The sequence below is a fragment of the Mustela nigripes genome, chromosome 4, assembly GCF_022355385.1.
Source record: "Mustela nigripes isolate SB6536 chromosome 4, MUSNIG.SB6536, whole genome shotgun sequence".
Classification (NCBI taxonomy): domain Eukaryota; kingdom Metazoa; phylum Chordata; class Mammalia; order Carnivora; family Mustelidae; genus Mustela; species Mustela nigripes.
Window position 1 is genome coordinate 173147613 of NC_081560.1, and position 18331 is coordinate 173165943.

At 51.0% G+C, this 18331-nt stretch overlaps 1 protein-coding gene across 1 annotated transcript in view; it reads left to right on the forward strand.

Moving 5' to 3' along the window:
- The window catches only part of RBM20 (RNA binding motif protein 20), a 188719-nt gene that overhangs the window by 156832 nt on the left and 13556 nt on the right, over positions 1 to 18331 (forward strand). The window contains exons 8-12 of the mRNA XM_059398549.1: positions 4911 to 4990; positions 6752 to 7424; positions 13825 to 13926; positions 15038 to 15698; positions 17271 to 17405. Of these exons, the coding sequence (XP_059254532.1) occupies positions 4911 to 4990; positions 6752 to 7424; positions 13825 to 13926; positions 15038 to 15698; positions 17271 to 17405 (1651 nt within the window). The remainder of the gene's footprint in view (positions 1 to 4910; positions 4991 to 6751; positions 7425 to 13824; positions 13927 to 15037; positions 15699 to 17270; positions 17406 to 18331) is intronic.

Sequence of the window (18331 nt, forward strand, 5' to 3'; positions counted from 1 at the left end):
GCCCCAGGGGTACAGGTCTGTGAATCACCAGGTTTACACTCTGTAAACATTCGTGAACATGGCATCCTGGTACATACGTACGTGAGGTATAATGAGGGGCACACACGTAATTAGGAGTAGAATTGCGGCATCTCAAGGCATGCTTACCCTGAACTTTACCAGCAAGCCCTTTTCAAAATCAGTTGTCCCAAGGGTGCCTGGGTGCCTCAGTGGGTTAAACCCTCTGCCTTTGGCTCAGGTCATGATCCCAGGGTCCTGGGATCAAGCCTCACGTCGGGTTCTCTGCTCAGCAGGGAGCCTGCTTCCCCCCCACTCCTCTCTGCCTACTGTGATCTCTGTCTGTCAAATGAATAAATAAAATCTTAAAAAAAAAAAAATCAGTTGTCCCAGATTTACGTTCCTGCTAGAGTCAGAGTTTTCAGTGGTATGCCTTCTTACTAACATTTTGTTAGATGACTTTTTGATTTTTGCCTATCTGGAAATGTATATTGGTTTATTATGGTTTTATTTTTTACTTTTTCTAAAAGATTTATTTGTTTGTTTTAGAGAGAGGGCGAGCACACATTTGAGTGGGGGGAGGAACAAAGGGAGGAGGAGAGAAGCCGAGTCCCTGCTGACCAGGGGGCCTGACAGGGGGCTCCATCTCAGAACCCTGAGATCATGACCTAAACAGAAACCAAGAGTCAGACGCTTAACCGACTGAGCTACCAGGCGCCCCATCATGGTTTATATATTTATTTTCCTGATTACTAATTGAGGTGAGCCCTTTTTCCTGTGTTCATTGGCCATTCCATTTGGATCTTCTGTGGTGGAAAGTTTCTTTTAAGGTCATTCGCCCATACCTTTCTTTAGACTGTGTCTTCTTCATGGTTTGCAGGAAGGAGCTCACTTAACTGGAGCACTTAGTCCATTTGGATTTATTGTAATTAAATTGCTATATTTTTATTTAAATCTACTTCTTATTTTGTGCTTTCTACTGTCCCATTTTAATAGTGCCCTTCTAGTTCACTTCAGCTTATTCCACATTTACTGAGGTCCCATTTTGTTCAAAACCCTTTCGTGTCTTTAATCTGCCTTCAAGATTGAAGACCGGAGACAAAGGCTCAGTGGTTGTGGCTAGCTAAGGGTAGCATTCTGACAAGTCTGCATGTGGAGATGGTAATGTCGCCAAAGCCTTGATTCTGCTTTGCTTGTATTATTGCTTCTGAAGTTTCTTTGCCAACAATTCTAGCAGAACCTGGCATTCCCCCCCCCCCCCCCGGGGAATGAAAGCACATTGCTTTGCTCAGGCACCTGAAAGATCCCATCCAATTGTGGACTCAGCCAAAGTTTCTGTTCTCCTGGATTCTCCCCTGGAGGCTAGAATTGAATTTCTGCACTAAATTCCCAGTGGATCTTCAGTCTCTAAATGAAATGTTGTAAAATTCTGATTAGGATTAGCAGGAGTACTCAGCTTTTTAAATGAAGGAGTTAAGGCACCATAGTACCTTCCTGCGGGAGATGGTTTGGGGTGGTGCAAACACCATGGGTTAAAAAGGTCAGATGGGCAAGGTCTGCGCTCAGCAAAAGTTCACTCGGTGCCCACTGTGGGCGGGAGCTGGGCCAGGTGCCATGGTTATAGACACAGCAAGCTGGCGGAGGGGCTCACAGTCTGGTGTGAGGAAGGACGGGAAAATAGAACCATCGACAACCACGTGACCTATTCCAGATGGGACAGTGCTGGTGCTACCTGGGTTTTACCTAGTCCTGCTTAGATGAGCTTGGACAAGGTGTTTAAACTGCATGAACTTCAGTTTACCAGATCAGGAAAGGACTCTATGTTGAGTTCATTGGTTTTAAGCCCTTTTTTGCCCCTTGTATTATCTCTTTGAGTCTTGCGGTCACCTTCCCCTGGGAGGTGTGGAGGGTGGATAATGATAGTAATTATAACAGTACAACAGTAATACCAAGAATAGGTACTTTTAATTGAGTCTTGGGTCAGGTCATGGGCTAGACACTTCACACATGTCATCTACTCTAATCCTGACATCAGTCTCGTCAGATAGGTGTTCGTTATCTCGGTTTAACCGATAAGGAAATGGAGGCTCAAAGAAGTTCAGTGACTTGCACAAGCTCATAGGGCCTGAAAGAGCCCTGATCAAAACCTGAGGCCGTTTAGGCTTTGTGTATGTCTGCGCCTCTGTGTCGTGTCAGTAGGATCTCCACTGTCCGTGTGAGAAGTCGGGAAATCTGCCGTTAGTCCTCCAGCCCATAAGCAGCAGACAGTTTTCTAATAGGGTTTCTCGAACTTTATGTATGAACAAATCACTTGCAGGTCCCGTTAAAATTTCTGGTTCAGTAGAAGCGGGGCAGGGCTGTCATTCTGCCTTTCCAACATGTCTCTGGGAAGGTTGCTGGTTCTCACAGCATACTTTGAGCAACAAGGGACTAGAACATGAGGCTTTCTGCCCTTTATGAAGGATTTTCTGCTCCCAAGCTGTCACGATGCCTCCGTGAGAAAGATCTCAAAACCCACTGTAGCCACATAGGAAGGCACGCATCGTGGTCCCTGTGTTGGCGTGAATCAGCTAGGACTGTCTCTGCAAGTGACAGAAAATGATCTCCTTTAAGCTTACAGACTAAAGTGTTTTGTTTTGTTTTGTTTTTAAGGGGGGCGGATTTACTGGCTCGTGTAAATGAAAAGGCCTGGAGTGGCCGTGGCTGCGGGTGCAGCTGGCTTCGGGGCCTCAGCCATATCCTTAGGACTTGGCTCTTCTCCGCTCTGCCTTCTTCAGTTCGCTTGGCTTTGTTTTGGGGGGTCTCCCTGGATGGCCGGGACAGCCCCAGCCTCCCTCCTCTAGGTGGCGTGATGGCTTCATCGACTGCTGCCATCTGGCGTCTCTTCCTCCCTGTTCTGTTCCTCGGGACAAGAGAGCCTGGGTTTTTTGGAGTAGCTTCCTCAGAGGTCCCGAGAGCCACCGTGATCAGGCCACCGTGATCGGGCTTGCTCAGGACACATGTCCTTCCCTGAGCCAATCTCTGTGCTCGAGAAGGCCACGCCGTGGCTGGCCCGGCCTGTGTCACCTCCAGGCAGGGTGGAGGAGGGGAAGTGGCTACTGGGGAGATAAAACACCGTCTCTGTATGTGTCTCTGGGCCACGGGGTGGGGTGGGGGGGCCACTTGGGGTCCCACCAGAGCTTGCAGAGGTGGGGGGATGTTTTGATTAGTGTTTTTCCTCTACCTTTACCTTTGGCTCACCAGGCAAAGTGGAGGGAGAAAAAGGAGAGATTTAAGGTATCTCTTATCGCCTCCCCCGAATATTTCCTCGCGCCGGCCATCAGGGCTCCCCATCCCTCTTCGTGGCAGAGGCTCTATTCCTCAGGGCACTTGAGGCAGAATCTTTCACAGAATGAAAAACACCAAATCGGAAAGATCAATAAAAAGTGATTTTTTTTTTCTTCCTGCAGACCTGGACGAGAAGAATGAGCTCTGTTCTGGGCTGTTCTAGAGAGACTTCTCCAGAACCATGGTGTCTTACATGCAGAAGGGAACTTGGACTAATTTAAACCAGTGTCTCCCAGTTACTGCATCAGAGAAGTGTCAGGGGAGTTTTTAGGTTCCTTTGATTAGGTTCCCAGAGATTTCCCTGAGAGATTTGGGGTGGGGTTGAGGGTCCCAGGCGGTTTGGGGGCAGAGGGCCTGGTTTCAGAGCCACTGGTCTTGTCAGCCTCTCGGTCTTGTCAGCCTCTCAGCCACAGAGAGTCTCCGGCCCTGAGAAGCATTCTTGGGTACGTTCCATGGTGCTCTCAGGAAGGTTCAATCAGAAATGGTGACTGAGGGTTTTCTCCAGATAAGACATGGTACTGAGGGCTGGCGAGTTTGCTGTGTAACTGAAAAGACAGGCTATTTCTCTGGAAATTATACAAGATTTAAACATGAGTGCATCAGTATGGAGCTCCTAGAAGTTCAGTGGCAAAAGGCTTGTGTAAAGGAGGAAACGATTGCCGAATAGGGCTTGAAGGCTGCGGTGAATCAGCTTAACAGAGAGGGTGTCCAGGAGGAAAGAGTCGGCTGAGAAGGGACTACGACCCTGGGAAGCACAGTCATGTCGAGAAGGGTCAGGGCTGCTGTGACAGGGCCTGGCTGTGACAGGTTCAGGGTTCATAAGGAAGGTTTCAGCATCTTCCTGAGACTTTTGAGACATGGAAAACAGCCACAGAAGGGTCAGAGGGAACCTCCCCACAGCTCCTTTTATGTAGGCCAAGCACCTGTGACTTTTATCAGCTCAGCCCGCTTTGCTGCCCTGCCTCGAGGCTGCTGGTGGATGCCAGATGGGCCTCATTATCTCACCTTTATAGGTGGTGGGAGGGAGTCTCCCACAGACAGCAAGCCTTGACCCCAGATCACCCAGCCAGCTGGAGGTGGAGCTAAGCTGTTCTTCCTGGGTTGAGATCCTCAAGTCCAGGGGCACTTGTCTGAAAGCAGCAAGATGTGTTGACCATGAGCACCATGGATGGTCCCCCTGTGGGGTTATTGAGCCACGTCAGTGTCTTCATAGGATGGGTGAAAAGATCTATGTCTGGGATTTGCTTCAGAGTATTCTGTGGGGTGGGGAAGTGGGGGGTACAGATGAACTAGATTGGTCAGAATTATTGATGATGCAAACGGAGCATGGCGGTCAAAATACCCTTCTCTGTGCTTTTGTGTATGTTTGCGGTGTTCTGTGATAAAGAGGTCCCCAAAATGTCAGGGCTGCTCCATTCAGCGTCCTGCTCACACTCCTCATGCCCTGGATTAAACTTTTTCTTCCTCTAAGAAGGTACTTTGTTCCCCTTGGGTGGACCGAACTGTGCACCCGAGTCCTCTTTGCTTCTCTTTGGCATCTGCATGGCCATCTCTGTTCTGACGATGACCTCTCTGACTTTCCCTAGAAACCTGGGAAAACTGTGGCTGCCATCATCCAGGACATGCATTCCCAGAGGGAGAGGGACATGTTCCGGGAAGCGGACAGGTGAGGCCTCAGTCCTGGGCATCAGGGCGGATTCTGGGCAGCTGGATGCTCTCCTGCTCTTATTCGTAGGGGTTATTCAGTCACACTGTGTCCTGCCCTTGCCCCTGCCCTGTCCATCAGCCTTTTTTCGGCCCTTCTTTTCCACGTGCCTGATGGAAGGCATTAGTGCTGCTCAGGGTAAGCCTCAGGAAAATGCAAAATGGTAGGCTTCCTCTCATCAGCTTGTCCTTTGTTGGGCGGGGGGGGGAGTATATAGAGGAGGGGTTCTGTTGATATTTGGCCCTTCAGGGCAAACAGTTTGCTAAAAAAGTCTGAAAGTAGGGGTGTGTGTGTGTTCCTTTTATAGCTGCCTGTTGATTTTTCATGGGGTGAATGTAGATATAGGAAGAGGAACGTACGGGAACCAGCCCCCCCTCCCGCCCCCCCAAAAAAAGTAGGGACTTGACCAGTCACTTCCTCTGAAGATGGAATGCATTCAGTTTTCAAACTTATTTCTTCCGACTGAAATTGTGACCATACCAGGAGGCCGCTACAAGTTTCCCACTGTTGCTGCCCCACAAAGACCCCATCCCTGTGGAGAGAGAGTAGAACACAATCTGTGGTTCTTACCCACTGCTGCCACAGGTAGCGCTCTGACGTCACTGCAGAGGGCAGAGTCCAGGCTGATTCCCCGCTGGTGGTCAAGGCAGCCTGGTCCCAGTGAGCCACATACGGGTGTCCCCTGTTAGTCAGGGCTGCATGAGTTTCCTGTATTTGGGAACCAAATGAAAACCGCCTGTTCTTTTACAATAAAGGGTATATATACGATTAAGTAGATCTTCTTAATAATCAAACAACCTTCAGAAAGAAAGAGAGGGAAAGAGAGAGTGTGTGTTCATATGTTTGTATATCTTTCTATGTAGCTGCTTGGATTTGGGATTTCCATTTATTTGGGAATTTTTTTTTTAATGGTTGTTTAAGTTTTTTAAAGAGATGCATATAAAGCCATACCCTGCGGCTTGCCGCTCGGTGGTGAACTGTTGGGAGGAACTAGGAGGTCTGGCTCTGAATCTTGGGCAGATTGAGGTCCTTTTCTGGGATTCAGTTTCTTCACCTGAAACACGAGCAGGTCGGAGCTCTAAGGTTCCGAACCTCCAACCCTAATATGCCTTCCTCGTTCTTTGGTTTAGGATCTCTGAGCCTGGCCTCCTCACTCTCGTCCCCCCCCCCCCCAGTAATTAGCATCCTTCTACCATGCCTAGGATCTGAGCAAACTGCGATGAGAAGTAAACAAGACAAATGGTGGCCAAGAGGCTGCCATTACAGTAGAGACCAGGTGGGTCGTGGCTCTGGTCTTGTAGTCAAGAGGCTGGAGCATTGAACCCCAGGGTCAGGCAGCCTTGCCCACCAGGCTGGACCGGGGCAACCTCCCCACACCCCAGGAGGAGCGTTGCCCACCCCCTGAGCCTAGCTTCCTTCCAAGAGGAACAAAGATGGAGTGGAGCCAAACCAGTCCAATTATTTATGCCAGTTCCCAGGAGCAGAATGAGTAGAGGCACAGAGATGGCCAGGACTGTCCTTAGGGAAAATCATCCTCCTAGAAGCCCAGACGAGGAAGAGCTTCCTCCTGTAGCACTCTGTGTCTTCTGTACAGCTGTGGTGAAGAGCATATGGCCACACGGGGTTATGTGTGCGGCGTGTCTGTGCGAGGAACTGGGCGTGTCTGTGTATGGGGGCCGGGGATGTGCAGATTTTAAAACCCACTCCTTTGCTCCCTAACAGGTATGGCCCAGAAAGGCCACGGTCTCGCAGCCCTGTGAGCCGGTCACTGTCCCCGAGGTCCCACACTCCGAGCTTCACCTCCTGCAGCTCTTCCCACAGCCCACTGGGCCCCAGCCGGGCCGACTGGGGCAGCAGCCGGGACTCGTGGGAGCACTCGCCCTATGCCAGGAGGGAGGAAGAGCGAGACCCGGGCCCCTGGAGGGAGAACGGGGAGGACAGGAGGGACAGGGCAGACGTGTGGACGCACGATCGCAAACACTACCCCTGGCAACTGGACAAAGCCGAGTTAGAGGAGCGGCTCGAAGGAGGGAGGGGCCACCGAGAAAAGCACCTGAGGCCGGGGTCCCCCAGCCTGCTGCACTCTGCCTCGGGCTACAAAAGCCGAGAAGAGGGCTACTACCGGAAGGAGCCCAAGGCAAAGTCGGACAAGTACGTAAAGCAGCAGCAGCAGGATGCTCTCGGGAGGTCCAGGAGGAGGGAGGAAGCCAGACTGCGGGAGAGCAGACACCCCCACCCCGAGGACTCAGGCAAGGAAGACGGGCTGGAGCCGAAGGTGACTGGCGCCCCTGAGAGCACCAGGTCGAAGCCGAGTGAGAAGAACAGAACCAAGAGACCCGACAGAGACCCAGAAGGAGCTGGTGATAGAAGAGAGAGCAGGATGGCGGGGAATGAGGTAATGACGCACCCTCTCCCCCAGGTAAGGAGAGGCAGGTTCCCGGGCAGGGCAGTGTTAACATAATGATGGTGCACTTTTATCGAATGAAGCACTTACTGAAGGTTGACTCTGTGCCTGTGCCAGGCACTGAACCAAGCACCTTATCTCAATCAAGGTATTTAATCTTCTCAGCCACCGCGGTGAGGTAATATGGGTAATAATACGATTATGGCTATGGACGAGGGAACTGAGGCACAGAGAGTCTAAGTTAATTGGCTACACAGTCTGCAAACAGCAGAGCACTGGGGCTCCAAACCCCTTGGCACGCTACTGCTGTGGCTGGAATTTAGGCAGTGATGGTCGCAGAGGCCTTCTGTGGTCCTGTGTGTGTCGGGGCTGGAGGGGTCCCGCGGTGTTTGCACCACCGCACCCTGCCCAGGGAGGTGAGATCTTTGGTCTGCTCCATCCTTTCTCCTGCCCAAAGCATCCGCTGACCTTGGGGTTTGATGAGAGGTGGTAAAAAGACGCAGCCACCCCCCACGAAACTCACCCTGGGTGCCCCGAGCTTGGTGTGCTGCTCTGGTGCTGCTCTGGACACTGTCCAGAGCTTTATTTCCAGTGTAATAGAAATGCTCAGCCGTTGGCTGGCCCCTTTCGTCCACGCGTCTGAAAGGGCTTGTAACACACTGCCTAGCTATAGTTCACACGGTGGGTCATGAGGACTCACCGTACAAAATTCACCCTCTCACTGGGCTTACGCTTCCTTCTTGCCCAAACCACGTATGTTTAGGTAGGAGCGGAATAGAGGAGGTTGGGGAGCAGGGTGCGTCTGCATAAAGAACCCAGCTTTAAAAATCCTACATGTATATTTCCTAGCCCGACCCAGGACTTAGGGAAAGTCGAAATAAGAGCCCAGTTCTTGACTCCAGGGACACTGAAGAGTCACGTGTTTGTCCACTACTGCCTTTACTCCTCCATGCACTTGGCCACTTGGCCAGGCAGGGTGCTAGGCGCAGGGCGTCCAGAGGTGAATGGGGCAGGGTCCATGCTGTGGCGAAGACCAAGGTCTCATGGTGTAAAGAGAGCTACAAAAATGACATTCAGTGGGGCCTGTGCCAGAGCAGAGCAGTGGATGAGCTGCTCCGGGGGCGTTCCCTCCGTGCAGGGACAGGGAAAGCTGCACAGAGGTCATGTGCAAGCCGGGCATGGGGCAAAAAGCAATGTGGGAAGCAGTGAGGGCAAAAGCAAGAAAGGAAGACTGTTTCCAAGAACCTACAAATACTCGGTGTGGCTGCATCTTTAGGGCGTCTTAAAGAATAATGTCTTTAAGAAGAAAAGTCATGCTCTTGTGCAAACGTAAAATGAATAATTGTCAAAGATGGTTATTTAACTTGTGAATTAATGAGGGTGCCGGCAAGATGTAAATGCTGGTCTAGAGGAGAATCCAGAAAGCTGGCAACATGGAGAGGTGCTCGGGAATGCAGAAGTGAATTTGCTAACAGATCGAAAACTGGCCTCTTCCATGGGCATGGGAAGTCAGTGGCATCTCCGCCAGATAAAATTCCTTTGCATCTCTATGAACGAGAATTGTTTGCCCTACTCTCCGTCTTCTGCAATTTACAGGGCTGTAAGACTTCAGCCTCACGATCACAAAAGGTGAAGACTCCTAGACCAAATCTCCTGGAGGGAGTCTGCTAGACAACGAACTGCCCAGCATTCCATGGAAAGAACACCCTGTTGTCTTTTTTGCCCAGCTCAAAGTCTGCCACAGTTTTTTCTGACTGGCACAGCAGAGAGAGCTCAGGAGATGAGGTTAGGGACCTGGGTGGAAGGCCCTCATGTGTCTCCCTGAGAATTTGAATTGAATCTTGAGGACCGCTGAACCTGAGGATTTTTTTTTTTTTTTTAGATTTTATTTGTTTATTTGATAGAGAGATATAGAGCACAAGTAGGCAGAGCAGCAGGCAGAGGGAAAGGGAGAAGCAGGCTCTCTACTGAGCAGGGAGCCTGATGCAGAACTCGATCCCAGGACTCTGGGATAATGACCTGAGCTGAAGGCAGATGCTTAATTGAATGAGCCACCCAGGCACCCCAGAGGATGTTTTTAAGAAGCGTGTCTATGCTTGTAGGGATCAAAGAAGCTCGTGATGGGTCAGTGCCTTAGGAAGAGGCTCAGAGGGACAGAAAGCAACAGCCCCTTAGGTAGGAGTTTCAGCCTAGACCTCAGCCACACAGGCCAGCAGCCTAGAAACCTGTGTCCCCATGGCAAAGGGGTGGAGCTGCTCCCTCCCAGTGCACCCCCACTTCTGCCGCCCTTCTTCAGTGAGCTGGCTGCTCCCACTGTTTGACCTACCTGCTTTCATCGGTTGGCCCTTTTCAGGTGACACATACTGTGGGTCATGCCCCGATCCCTGATGCAAAAACAGATGCAGAAAAACCCATGGGTTTCCCCAAGTTCTGTCTCTCTGGCTGGTTCTGCCTCCAACAGCCTCAGAGTGGAGTCAGTAGGGACTTGCTGGGGTCCCCATTGGATTGCGTCAGTGGGTTCAGAGCCAAGAAGTCCAACACCAGTTGGAGGAATATCAACAGAACCAAGTCTTCCTCACTGACCTCAAACTGTATATTACAATCTTGAAAACAACCCCAGCCCCCCAGGGCTGCCCCAGGAATTAGATGATGGCAATGACTAAGCTTGGAGCTGGAAGGCAACAGGCCTGAGGACAGTGTCCTTGCCTTTCTCCTGATATACTGGGCACCTCCCACCACAAGGGCCTTTACATGTGTTCACCTGCCTTGGCACCCCCCCGCCCCCCGAAGTCCACGAGGCTCCCTCCTCCCCTCCTTTGTGTTTTCTTGTTGCCACACTCTCTCCAAGTGTGTTTCTGGCCAGGAATACCACTACGGAAAACCACAATGTCCCAGCTTGCTTCCCCTCCTTCCATGCATACTTTTCCTAGGTCCAACCTATCCCCTGATGTCTGTCTTTATTTAGTGTCTATCTCTTCCTCCCCCCCAGATATAACCTCCAGAGGGCAGGAATTTTTGTCTGCAGTGCTCACTGCTATGTCCCCAGACCCTCAGATGAGGCCTTGACTCAGAACAGGTGTTCAGTAAGTATTTGCTGAAGGAAGGAAGGAATGACTGAACCCGGACCCTGGAGATAGGCCTGGCTTCTGAGAACCAGGTCACACCCTGTTCTTCTCTGCCTCAGTTTTCTCAATTGTGAAATGAGTGTGATCATGAGGCAGTCGTAGGACTTAATGAGCTTGTGCTCATTTGAAACTTCCAAGATCTCCGGAGAAAGTTCCTGGGCTGGAGAGGCCAGTGTGTGTGCTGCTTGGTGTTGGGGCCAGGTCCACCTGTGGGACCCAACCTTGACCACAGACCGCAGAAAGGATGAAAGAAATCAAGTCACTGAGTACAATGAACACAGGAAAGAAGGGCAGTCAAGGGTTAGAGACCCAGATGCTTGGAGAAGGGAAGCCAGGCAGGGGATATGGACCAGGTAATAGGCGTGAAGCCAACATGGAGACAAAGGGCTGTGGCAGACCAGGGAGGAGGGACCTTTCTGTTGGGGGCAGTTAGCCACTGCTCAGCTCCATTTTATGGCCGCCATTCAGGACTGCATGTCCTGTGCTGTTAGATCCCCATTTTTGGAGGAGCAGCACCAAAGTCCAGATATCTGTGAAATTTCCCACATTTTAGAAATTGTATAGGCCAAAACATGTCTGTGGACTTGGTGGAGCCCAGGGATCCCTAGAATGCAGCCCCCAGTATAAACAGTCCATAGGACGGAAAAATAGAAGAACTTTTCATTCTGAGTTCAGAGCCTAGACAGAGACTCAAGCATGTGAGGCAAGTGTGACCCTAATTAACTATTCTTGCCCCCTCCTTTAAGCCTTCAGGTCTCCTCTTTTTTATAGACTCATGTCCACAGAGCGTCTAGCACTGGGACTGCAGTTCTGAGTGAAAGCTGAAATGACCCCGATCTCATGGAGCTCAGGTCTAGTGGAAAGACTACTCATCAGTTCCTCATATGAGTAGAGGAGCATGTGTGTTGAGTGCTAAGAAGGCAATGGAGGTATATGCCTGTGACAGATCAGAGGCCTACCTGGGTTAGGATGTAACTGTTGAGATTTGAAGGAATGGTGGGTTTCACTGAGTGAAAAGGAAGGAGAGGGGCGCCTGGGTGGCTCAGTGCATTAAGACTCTGCCTTCAGCTCAGGTCATGATCTCAGGGTCCTGGGATCGAACCCCGCATCAGGCTCTCTGCTCAGCAGGGAGCCTGCTCCCTCCTCCCGCTCTGCGTGCCTCTCTGCCTACTTGTTGTGATCTCTCTCTCTGTGTCAAATAAATAAATAAAATCTTAAAAATAAAAAAAAAAAGAAAAGAAAAGGAAGGAAAGCAGAACAATATGTGCAAAGGCCCTGTGGCTGGAGGCCAGTGTGTTGGATCAGAGACGGCCAGGGTTAGAATGCTGGGAGGTATATCTGGTTTGTCAATGGGTCATATCAGGCAAGGCCTTGTAGGCAGGTTATGGATTTGTCTTCATCCCAAGTGCAAGGGGAAACAAATGAAATATTTAAGCAAGAAGGTGCAGTGAGGTTATGATAGTTTTTGCATTGTTGAGTGATCGTTCTTTATTACTTTGGGGAGAATAGACTTGGGGGGAGGCTACAGAGGAGAAAGGGGAGAACAGTAAAGAGGTAGCTTACCAGTAGCTCTATCCCTGTGGCGGTGGATCTCTGCTTGCAATAGTTGGGACCTAATATCTTAGTCTGTGAGCTGGTGTGGGCAGCTGGGTACATTGTTGCTTTTGTTGGTTTGCCTTAAGCTGCTACTCTCACATGATCCCAGGGCACAGGGTGCACTGAAGGCACTGCTGCATTTCCTTTGTCTGCAGGGAGGAAGCACTGGGATCCAACTGGCAGGTGCTTCCAGCCAGCCAGGCTGTCCTGCCTCTCCCAGCTTGAACTGGGGCAGGGAGGTCTCGTGTTGATGTAGGAGTGTGGGGCGGGGAGGTCTCTATTGTATTGATGTAAGAGTGTGGTTGTAGGAATTGCTTGGGGAGGGTGAGAATTACTTACTTGGACGACTGAGGGCCGTTGATAGCTTATTCAGGGAGATAAAAATAAAGAGATCTCCTGCTGGTAGACACTATGGGTTCTCATGGCTAAAAAGACATTTTGGAGCTGCTTTGCACTTAGGTTAGCTTAGAAAACTGGAGCAGAGCATACAGTGGACTCTTTTGCTCCAAATGCCACAAAGAGCAAGGACAGAAGGATTTCAACTCTCTTCCCCCGTCTGACCATAACTGGTTAAACCAGTCAGCCTTGAGCTCCTGCCCCAGCTGGCTCCTTGTCAACTCCAGAGAGGTGTGTCTGCTCAGAAGAAATCAGAACTCGAGTCATTACTTAGAACCTTAGCCAAAATTGTCAAGAAAAGGCAACATACCCTCGAGAAAGTCCAGGGAGAGTCACTGATCTGGGGGCCAAAGTTGAAGTCGTTGGAGAATATTCTCCAAAAACTTCTAAAATGGGAATTGGCAAACTTTTCCTACAAAACACCAGACCATAAATTATTTAAGGCTATGTGGGCCAAGAAGCCAAAGTGAGGGTACTATGTGGGCACTGATGTAATCGTTTAAAATGCAACTATTTAAAACTTGGAAGCCTTGTTAATTCACAGATTATATCAAAAGAGGCACTGGTTCGGGTTGGCTTGAGGATGAGAGTCGGCTGACCCCTGTTCTCAAGGATGATCAGAGACCTTAATTCCCAAACCAAACACCTGCTTTCAGTTGTTCAGTTTCTCAGACGGGAGCACTAACTCTCATGAGGGACTGACTCTGAGGGAGAGAATAGAAGGAAGGAAGAAGGGAGGGGGTTGCTAATTGGGGCCATTGCTCTAGGTCAGAGAGAGGACAGAAAAAAGGTTGAGGGGGACACTGGCTGGCTGACAACCCCCTTCCTACTCGTAAGTGGCCTGCATGTGATTTTTATGGCCAAAACCGATCTTTTGAGGGGGAGATGTCACCACAATGGTTGTCAACCCCAGGGCCAGTTTACCCTTGGTCCTTTTACTCACCCTCCCTGCCTGTAGGTTTCACAACTGTGAAAACACCCAGTTTGCCAGAGATTTCTGCTGCACTACAGACGTCAGTCCAACCCTTGAGACATTTTGGTGCCTCCACTTGTCTGTGTGACTTGAGCAAGTTACTTAACCTCTCTGATCCTTCATTTCCTCATCTGTAAAAGGCAAGGCACCTGCCTCTTAGGGGTTTGGTGAGGATGAAGGACAAGGTGCCTCCGAGACACCTTGGGTGACCATTATCTGCACTGTTTTCTCTCTCGGTGCTCCCTCTCTCCTCTGCCACTGCTCACCGTTGATTTGGTTTGTTATGTTCTTCTTTGGTAAGGCTGGAAAAGAGGAGCAGGAGGGCGTGGAAGAAAGCACCTCATCACCAGCCAGGCAGGAGAAAGAAGCGGAGCCCTCAGATGAAGACCCAAGGACAAAGAAGGTAAAGGTGGTCCGAGGTGCTAGCAGGACAGCCCCATCTGCATGATGGCCCATGGGCCCTGTGTCGCAAGCGTCCTGGTCCTGCCCTGGGATGCCCCACTTGCTGCATGGGCTGTGACCAAAACCCCACCTGGGATTCCACGAATGAAGCCAGCACTTCTTGGAAGAATGGTTTTGCCTAGGATCTCTGCAGATCTTCATTAAGATCTTTACTACTTGCCTGGGCTCTGCCTCAGTCTCCAGCAACTTGGCTGTACTCATAAGAGGAAAACATGAGCCCAAAAAAGACTCAGGCTTCAGAGCCAGACTCCCAAAATAGGTCCCTTGGGAGGGGCTGGGGGAAGAGGGTAGCTTCGGATGCTCAAGCTAGGGCCCTGACCTCAGCCTGCCCAGACCCTGGGATTAACAAAACGTCTACTGTGCTTGTAAAGATTATTTTACTTAATTAAAGTAAAAAAAAAAAAAATCCAGTTACAGTGCCGTGGCTGCCTCAGCAAAAAGAAGGGTGTTTGGAACGCAGCCAGCTTTATGCCTTTCTGGTCAGGAGAGGTGGAGAGATGAGTATCGCTGTCTGGCGAGGAAGCTGATTGAAATCTGGCTGCTGGGGACAGGACAGAGTTGCAGGAGGGGCCAAGCCTGAGGCGGGGCTATGGAAGTTGCACCCCTGTGGGAAAGGGAGCTTGGGGCAGTTTTGAAGGGGACTTTGCTACAGTTCCGTTTAGTGGTGCCCTTCCTGCAAGCAAATAGCCCCAGCCCGTTGATTTATTTTGAGTTTATAACTTTATCAGTCATTCATTCAAAAACTGTTTCTTGAGCACCTATTATTACACCAGGGTTTGAAATTCTCTGTGCCATTTTAAACATGGCAGACTCAGCATTCAGAGCTGGTTCTAAACACTGTGTTTGAGCCTCATCCTAGGGAAGAATCAGTGATGTGGGGCTTGAGTGGTTCCCACCTCCTGATCACCCAGTTGGTGTTCCCAGGCAGAAGTCAGAGTGCTCAGGATCTGCATGATTTGAGGGGCTCCGTGGTCAGGGTTTGCGCCCCCTGGTTGAATGCCAGGACCTGCTCCTCTGTCACCCTGTGACCTTTCTTCTGCATGTTTGCTCAGGAGCAAGAGTGGGAGAGCGGAAGCGAGGCAGAAGGGGAGAGCTGGTATCCCACCAACATGGAGGAGCTGGTGACAGTGGACGAGGTTGGGGAGGAAGAAGATTTTATTATGGAACCGGACATCCCAGAACTGGAAGAAATTGTGCCCATTGACCCGAAGGACAAAATCTGCCCAGAAATATGTCCTTGCGTGATGACCACCTTAGACCTGGACGTAGTCAAGGGTTTCACCCATGAGGGAGAGAAGCCCATAGGGAACGGGGCCACGGAAATCAGCCTCAAGACACCCGGAGACCTGCCTTCTGCTTCCACGAGCTGTCCCAGTGACATGGACGTAGAAATGCCTGGCCTAAATCTGGACGCTGAGCGGAAGCCAGCTGAACGTAAGACAGGCCTCTCACTGGAGGGTTCAGATTGCTACGAGAAGCCCGCAGAGGGAGGGGAGAGCTCCGATGTGCGTCTGGCCCCTCCACTCCAGCAAATGTCTTCCCCGAAGCCAGCAGAAGAGGGGGCCCGGCAGCCTAGCCCACCTCTCGATGACTGCAAGGCCAAGGGGACCCCCGAAGATGGGGCTCGTGAAGGCAGCCCCCTGCAGGGGAAAGCCAGCCCTCGTACCGACACTGACCTCCAAAGCCAGGCTTGCCAAGGAGTGTCGACCCAGGGTAACTACCCCCCTTTTCTCCTGTGCGGTTGGGTTGATGGGACCACTGCTCACCTAGGGAGGCATGTGGGCGTGTGCAGGCTGGAACCAACACGAGCGTTCAAGCCGGTGCAGAAAGCCAGCTTCCAAGGTCCTGGTTAAACGGTTAGTGCTTTTCGGCAAATGGTGTAAAGGAAATCAGACAGGAGGCCACACGTTTTCTGGGAAGCAGACTCAGACAGGATCGCCTTCTCTGAACTTACGGGAGCCCAGATGGACTCTGACAACTAAAATCAGCCAAAGTTTCGCCTTATCAGGCCAAGGGGCTCTGGTTCCTTGGATCAGTAGACAGCCTCTCAAGCCTGCCCAAGGGCGGACCACCCAGGCTGTCACTCCTGTGAGGCCCGGGTGAGGGGGCAGGAGTGTGCAAGGCTAGAAGGGAGCCCCGAGCGGGCAGAGGGCAGAACGAGGGGTCCGGGGGGGGGGGGTGCGGCCCGTTCCCGCTGCTCCCACCGTAGACCCACTCATCTCCGCGGCCTGATGGGGGAAGGAGGCTTGTCCCAGGCTGTCCTCCGCCGCCGCTGCAGGTGACGTTGTGTGGGTGCCCGGCACTATGACATCATGAGAGACAGAGTTTAAAATAGGCTAAGCCGTGTCTTCTCTGCCAAGTGGAAACAAAGATCCAGCAAGGGCTACGGCGTGGGGGGCGGGGCGGGGAGGAGGAGCAGCCCTCGGTGTTCTGCGAGTGAAAATAACCAGGGCTTCATTTCACCGAAAGCCTGCAGCGTGCTGAATGTGGAAGGAAGGGGCACCAGAGTCGGGGGCAGAAACCGTTGAGTAAAGGCTTAAAAAGAAAGCTTCCCGGCCAGTGCCGTGTGACTGGCACGAGTCACGAGCTGTCGGGGAGTTGGAGGCTCGGGCTCTCCTCCGTGGCAGGCTGACCTGAGCTGTTTTTCACCTGGGAGTCTCCATGGAAACTGCTGGGAGCAGCTGCCTTGCTGTTGCCAGAGAAACCGGGAGGGAGGCCTGGGCTCTGTCTGCAGAAGGCAGGAATAAAGAAGGAGCGAGATGTTCACCTTGCCCTGATTGAACCCCTTTCTTTTGCCGTATAGGTCTCAACACGCACTGGGGTTAATGGCTTATTAGCGTACCCAGTGTTTGGAGTTCATATTTAATGACACTGCTCAACAGGCTTGGGGTGAATGTGTCGTTATGGCCTTTTGTGCCAGCCCCTGTGCCTAGAGACGTCAGCACAATGTTTGCCCTCCAGTAATCCTCCTGCCTGCAGAGAGGGAGTGATTTCTGAGGTGGAGGGCAAGGCGGGGATCATCCCATCGATGCCAAAGGAGACATCGGCCCATCCCCCACGGACCCAAGGCGCAGAGTTGCCAAGGGTTCGTGTGTGTGGCATTCTTTTGGCAGTGGAACAAACTCTCAATTACAGCATTTTGGTTCTAATTAGCAGTCCTCGCCCTCGCTTCATGTTATTAAGCCGTGCAAGGGACCATTCCTGATCACACAGTACAAGAATAGGAGAGGGTGTTTGAAGTACATTGTGCTTCCTTAGTTCTCTGCCTTGGCCCATGTTTTGCAGAAAACCCCAAGTTCATGGAAATGAAATCTCTGGACGTGAGGTCACCAGAACACGCCGAAGTGGAGCTGAAACAGCCCCTCTCTTTGCCTTCCTGGGAACCAGAGGATGTGTTCAGTGAACTTAGCATTCCTCTAGGTAGGTGAACTATGCAGTCCTTCCTGAACATTCAGATCCAGGAAACCATAGAGACACGGGAACATCTGAGAGCTCGAGAAAGCTTTTTTTGTCATTTTGTTGTTGTGTTTAATGTCCGGTGTAATAACCATTCTGTGGATAGTGCATATCTTTAAAGTCTCTTGCAATTTCAGTCTCCCGATAGGAGACCAGATACCTTATGGGGTCAGGCCCTGAACAGTACTGCCCTGGGAACCGGAGCAAAAAGAAACTCGATTTCCCTGTTTGGGAATGCTTTATTCCTGACCACACAGCCTTTATTCAAGCAGAGGTCAGAGGCCCTGGTGGCCACCCAAAGTCCATAGAAATGAACTTCTTCTGCTACTGGCTTCCCTACCCTCTTTGCCCTAGCCCTTTCCAAGACAATGCTACTTTTTTTTCGCTTTGAAAGACCAGCTCTGAGGCAATGATGTTGGTGAGACTGCACTTGGGGCAGACACTCTCTATTTGATAGAGGAGCATCGAACAGAGAGAGACCTGGGCCCTGTTCCTTCCTGTTTCACTTACTGGATGACTGCAGGACCTCAGACAAGTCATACCCAGGAATGTGTTTTGGGTTTTATTTTGTCCAGTCACTACAAGTCCTTTATTAACAAGTCAATAAAAAGAGAGAGATGTAAAAATACTTTTCTCGGAGGCCCTGGGAATGGAAGGTACTGACAGAACCCACCTGGCTAGAGAAGGCAACCCAGCCAGAGGCAGAATGGAGCTCGGGAGTCCAGAGGTGTGGCTGGTGGGAGGCATTGAGAAGGGAGTGGCTGGGGCCTTGCACAGGGAATGTGCAAATGCAGAACCCTCACAGGGAATGATAGGTTGGGATTCCTGAGCCTTGGGTTTTTTTCACGTGTTATATGGAACTGAATCAGATCAGTTCTGCAGTGGAATTT